Source organism: Nothoprocta perdicaria, unplaced genomic scaffold (assembly GCF_003342845.1).
Source record: "Nothoprocta perdicaria isolate Ctin4 unplaced genomic scaffold, notPer1 scaffold_30, whole genome shotgun sequence".
In the NCBI taxonomy this organism is placed as follows: domain Eukaryota; kingdom Metazoa; phylum Chordata; class Aves; order Tinamiformes; family Tinamidae; genus Nothoprocta; species Nothoprocta perdicaria.
The window spans coordinates 5,434,154-5,439,810 of record NW_020455533.1 but is presented as its reverse complement, the minus strand read 5'-3'; the positions used below and the strand labels follow the sequence as shown (position 1 = coordinate 5,439,810).

General features: G+C 70.0%; 1 protein-coding gene across 1 annotated transcript; it reads left to right on the top strand.

Moving 5' to 3' along the window:
* Positions 1–595: 595 nt before the first annotated feature.
* CHMP1A (charged multivesicular body protein 1A) lies at positions 596–3,986 on the top strand. Its single transcript, XM_026042408.1, has 7 exons — positions 596–642; positions 1,433–1,452; positions 1,556–1,633; positions 1,888–2,034; positions 2,334–2,462; positions 2,882–3,069; positions 3,667–3,986. Exons 1-7 carry the CDS (start codon positions 636–638, stop codon positions 3,686–3,688), a joined length of 591 nt encoding a protein of 196 aa, XP_025898193.1. The 5' UTR covers positions 596–635; the 3' UTR covers positions 3,689–3,986.
* The last annotated feature ends 1,671 nt before the right edge of the window (positions 3,987–5,657 follow it).

The window sequence follows — 5,657 nt, the reverse complement described above, 5'->3', positions numbered from 1 at the left end:
CCGCAGCGGCCCTGGGCACAGAGCGGGACGGGGCCCTCCCGGTGCCGCCGCCACTGCCCGGGGCCCCGGGGCCGCCGGTAGTGCAGGGCCAGGCCCGGCCGTCCCCCCGTGCCCCGGGGCAGCCCCGCGCTCCGACCCATTGTCCCGCTGCGGGAGCAGGGCCACCGCCGAGCCCCGCCCCTGCCGGAGCCCCGCCCACACCGGCACCGCCCCGCCCCTGCCGGNCCGCCCCGCCCCTGCCGGGAGCCCCGCCCACACAGCACAAGCAGCGCCCCTGCCGGGAGCTCCGCCCACACACCGTCCCGCCCCTGCCGGGAGCCCCGCCCACACAGACATCGCCCCGCCCCTGCTGGGAGCCCCGCTCACACACCGCCCCGCCCCTGCCGGGAGCTCCGCCCACACAAGCAGCGCCCCGCGCCCTGAGCTTCGCTCCGCCTATCTAAGCGTCGCCCCGCCCCTTGAGCTCCGCCTCACCTATTTGGGGGCCGCCCCGCCCCTCTGAGCTTCGCCCCGCCCCCTGAGCCCTGCCCGCCCAATCAGGCCCGCCCCTCACGTGACCCGTGCGTTGGCCGCCCTCTCGGGAGAGGTCGTCGCGTGACCCCGGAAGCGGCGGCGGTTCCCGGAAGCGGTTGAGAATGGACGGTGAGAGGACCGGGACGGGGACCGGGATCGGGATCGGGACCGGGACCGGGACCAGGATCAAAGCCCGGGGCCGGGATCGGGGCCAGGATCGGGATCAGGATCAGGGGCTGGGTCCGGGATCGGGATCAGGGCCCGGGGCTGGGATTGGGATCAGGGCCCGGGGCCGGGATCGGGACCGGGACCGGGACCGGGATCGGGATCAGGGCCCGGGGCCGGGATCGGGATCGGGATCAAAGCCCGGGGCCGGGATCGGGATCAGGGCCCGGGGCCAGGATCGGGGCTGGGATCAGGGCCCGGGGCCGGGATCGGGACCGGGATCGGGATCAAAGCCCGGGGCCGGGATCAGGATCAGGGGCCGGGATCGGGATCAGGCCCGGGGCTGGGATCGGGACCGGGATCGGGATCAAAGTCCGGGGCCGGGATCGGGGCCGGGATCAGGATCAGGGGCTGGGATCGGGATCAGGCCCGGGGCTGGGATCGGGACCGGGATCGGGATCAAAGTCCGGGATCGGGATCAAAGTCCGGGATCGGGATCAGGGTCCGGGATCGGGATCAGGGCCCGGGGCCGGGATTGGGACCGGGATCAGGATCAAAGCCCGGGGCCGGGATCGAGATCAGGGCCCGGGGCCAGGATCGGGGCTGGGATCAGGGCCCGGGATCGGGACCGGGATCGGGATCAAAGCCCGGGGCCGGGATCGGGATCAGGGCCTGGGATCGGGATCAGGGCCGGGTGCTGATCTGAGCGCGGCGGCGGGGCCCGGCGCTGACCCGCGCTCCCCTTGCCTTGCAGACACGCTCTTCCAGCTGAAGGTGAGCGCGGCGGCCCTGCCGGCGCCCCCCGGCCCTCCCCCCCGCTGCCCCCCGGCCCCCGCTGCCCCGCGGCTCCGCTTCCGCGTGACCGGCTCTCCCTCAGTTCACAGCCAAGCAGCTGGAGAAGCTCTCCAAGAAAGCCGAGAAGGACTCCAAGGCGGAGCAGGCCAAGGTCAAGAAGGTGGGTGTGATCCCGCCGTGTGTCCCGGATGGGCTCCCTGATGGATGGCCTGGGGTTTTTGAGGTGCTGCTGCTCCCCCTCGCTCTCGAGGGCGACGTTTTGCTCCACTGGTGTGACTGGAAGGGTGGCTCCRTCTCCGTGGGTGTGTCGGTGGTTGTAAAGGGCACGCAGACTTCCCCGGTGCCGGGCGGAAGCGCTTGTTCGTGGACACGAGGCGGCTTCTTCCCCGTGAAGAGGACGCTCTGCTCCCGCAGGCTCTGCAGCAGAAGAATGTGGAGTGTGCCCGCGTGTACGCGGAGAACGCCATCCGCAAGAAGAACGAGGGCCTCAACTGGCTCCGCATGGCCTCGCGCGTGGACGCCGTGGCCTCCAAGGTGCAGACTGCAGTGACCATGAAGGGGGTAAGAGCCTCCCCCTGCTGCTCCGGTCTCCGTGCCCGCTCCGGCTGTCTGGAACGTCCCTATCCCTGGACACAGGTCCCACAGAGCCCCGTGGTCAGTTCACACGGTTGGAAAGGCCCACGTGGGTGTCTAGAGTAGCTCTGCGCTGCTCAGCTAGGCTGAGCTTACAAAGGACTGAGCAGCCGGAGCTGATCCCGCCTTGCAGCGCCGGCGGGAGCATCGGGAGCGCAGGCTGCTCCCTCGCCCGGCCCCGCTCTCGCTTCTTTGGGACGCTTCCACAAAAGGGTCTGGTCTTGCAGGTGACGAAAAACATGGCTCAGGTGACCAAGGCGCTGGACAAGGCTCTGAGCTCCATGGACCTGCAGAAGGTGTCTGCGGTGATGGACAAGTTTGAGCAGCAGGTTCAGAATCTGGACGTTCACACATCGGTGAGCRCTGGGGCTGCGGACCCGCGGGGGCCTGGCACCATCCTCGCTCACCGGGGCCCGCCGAGCAGCCCCGTGTCCCCTCGGTGGCTCTAAGGAGCCGTGTGGCGAGGCGCCCGTGTCCCTCATGCAGCTCTGCTCCGTGCACGAGAGGTGCTGGGCACGTGTGAAGAGACAAACTGGGTRGAGAGGAGGGAAGGGACAGGGTCCTAACTAGAGGCTACCCAGCCTGCTCGGCCCCAGCAGCATCTTGCTCCATGTATTTCATTGTCATCCTGCTGTCAGATTTGACCTGTGGAGCCYGTTTGGGTTAAGGGGACTGGTGGCCATGAGGGGTCTCTAAGTTCTTCACGMGAAGCAGCTGGAGATGTGGGCTGGGTGGCTTTGCTGGTGACACAGGGTGACAASCATCTCCTTCACAGGTCATGGAGGACTCCATGAGCTCGGCTACCACGCTGACCACGCCGCAGGAGCAGGTGGACAGCCTCATCGTCCAGATCGCCGAGGAGAACGGCCTGGAGATCATGGACCAGCTCAGCCAGCTCCCCGAGGGGGCCTCGGCCGTGGGCGAGAGCTCGGTGCGCAGCCAGGAGGACCAGCTCTCGCGGAGGTGGGGCCTCTCCCGCGTCCTTTGCAGCGTTAGCCCTTCCCAAGGATCCCGCAGCAGCGGGAAGGGGATGGGTTTGCCTGTTACGGGAGGATGAGGAGTTAGGGGCACCCGGCAGCGCTCCCTGGGCTTGGCCGGGGTGCAGGGGGGTCGCTCGGGGCTGCGGCCACCAGGGCTGGAGGCGGCTTCTGGCACGGCGTGTGGAGCGCGCGCCCGGTCGGCGCGGAACCGCCTCCCCTGCGCCGCGCCGGGAGCGCTTGGCACTGCCCTGCGAGCAGCTCCCGGAGCAGGCTGTCTCGCTGGAGCGGCCCCAGGAGGAGCCCGAGCTCCCTGCTCCCCGCGCTGCCGCGAYGGGGCCGTCTGGGCACAGGCTTGAGGCGTGGGGCGGCCGGGAGGTGGGAACGGCCCTGGAGACACCCGTGGTTGTGGGCGCCTTGCGGGAAGCCTTGATGGGAGAGGTGGCCCGGAGGCCCCGGGCAGCCGTGGCCCCAGGGCAGTCTCTTGCCTCTCTGCCCTTGGGGGACGGAAGGAGGGTCTTCCCGGCTCCCGGGTGTTCCCCTCTGCTCTCACACCGGTTTCCTCTCGTGCTCCGCCTTCCAGGTTGGCTGCCCTGCGGAACTGAGGCCTCCCGTCAGCGCTGCGGACTGCTGCCCCACGCCGGCTGCGTGTGGGGCGGAGGGGCCCTGGGGCTCCTTCCCCACAGCCTCTGCTACGTCCTCGCTCTGACCTGGTAGCCGGGCAGAGCCGAGCAAGCCCTCCTTCGTGAGCCGTTCCCGGCGCTGCCTGGCCCTCGTTGGACTCTTCTCTTACGGTGTGGTGCTGGCRACTTCTCCCAGCGCAGGCAGAGATGCTGGCAGGGGTTTGCTGAGCAAACAGCCGTGCTCTAGCCTTGGGAGTACTCTGCTGGTTCTGATTTGGGGTGTTTTTCGTTCGAGGGGTGCTGCCGCTGCCTCGCGGCGCTGGGGGTGACCTGCTGCTCCACGTGTGACACTAAGGCCTTCCCGGAGGCTGGCGGCAGAGCCGGGCCGGGTGCCGGGACCTGCCTCTCCTCCCCACGTAGCACCCTTTGGTTCTAAGCTGCTGCACACTGGGCCTCCGAGCGAGCGCAGGGAGGGCYCCACGGGCTGCTCCGTGGCGCAGGGGCCTCTGCCCCGGTCGCCTTCCCGGTGACAGCGCCCGGGGCAGGGCTGGTGCCGCGCAGGAAGGGCCGCTCGTGCCGTCTCCCCTGGCAGCCACCTTCCCGCCGTCGTGACGCGCTTTGTGGCCCTCGCCCGGTGCCCCGCTTGCACCCCGCTCCTTGCCAATCGCTCGCTCTTTGTCTTGGCTGGCAGCTCTCCCGCCACCTCTGTGCCACAAAGTGCCCTTGGAGCGTTGGCCCCGCTGGGYGGCGYGGKRYGGGACGGGAYGGGACGGGAGCAGCCGCCCCCTGCGCCGGCAGCCCGGTGACAGCCGCCGTCCCCAGCCTTAGTCCTCGATGCCCCGGGCGCGGGGGTGACGGCGGGTGCCAACCCGCGCTGCCCGGCRCCTGCCCCTTGCCCCTCTGCTGCCTTCTCCTGTCCCCGTCCCCACGGTTCGGGCTGCTGGCGCGGGGCCGCGTGCCCGGCCGCTGTGCCAGCCCGCCTGTGATTCAGCGGAGATTTCTGTTCAAAGAGATTCATCGTTTTTCTGTTCAAATAATCGTGTGGTTTTTTTTTCTTTTTTCCAAGGGAAATTAGAATCACGCACAGCTGCTGCCTTGGGCTCTGCACAGATTGGGGCTCTTCGCTGCTGAGCGGAGGGAAAAACAAGTGTGTGGGGAAGGGAGAGGGGCCCTGGACAGCACCCAGAGCCTGGGGTGGGGAAGGGAGAGGGTTGGGGTAGCCCAGGACCCTGTGTGGGGAAGGGAGAGGGGCCGCAAGCAGCCCAGGGCCCTGTGTGCGCTCAGGGCCGGAGCTGCCCCCGTGGCTCTTGCCCCCAGGGCGCCTTCCCCTGCCCTGCTCCTTGCGGGGCGGTTCGGGGGCCTGCAGGGTGGCCTGGCTGGCTGGGGGGCTGGTGCTGCGGGTGCCGGGGGCTGTGCCCGGGTGTCGAGCGGCCCCCGCCGCCCCTGCCCGCGCAGGGCTCTGCTTTGGGCGGCGTTCGGGCTCGTTTCTTTGCCCATCCCTCCCGGGCGCTGCTCCTGCCCTCTGCCCATCTCAATAGGGACACGGGGAGCCGCAGCGGGGCCACCGGCCCGTCCTGCGTCCCCCGGCCCATCCTGTGTCCCCTGGCTGGGTGCGGGAGGTGCCGCCCTCGCTTCGTCCTTGTCCCCACTCCATCCCTGTCCCCATTCCCTCCCTGTCCCCGCTGGTGCTGGGGCTGCATCCCCGGGCGCCGCTCGYGGGCAGAGGGCCCGCTGTGCCCCGCTGCTGCCCGCGGCCCCCGCGGCCGCCGGTCCCTGGCAGCGCGCGCGGCGCAGGAAGGCGGCTCTGCCTCCCCAGCCTGTTTTCCCGCTGCCCGCCGCCGCCCCCGCGCCCAAGACAGCCTGTTCCCAAATGCGAGAGGAAATTGCTAACGAGCTGATGGAGCGGCCAATTAATTAGCTAATGATTAACGAAAGCATCCTGCGGAGGCAG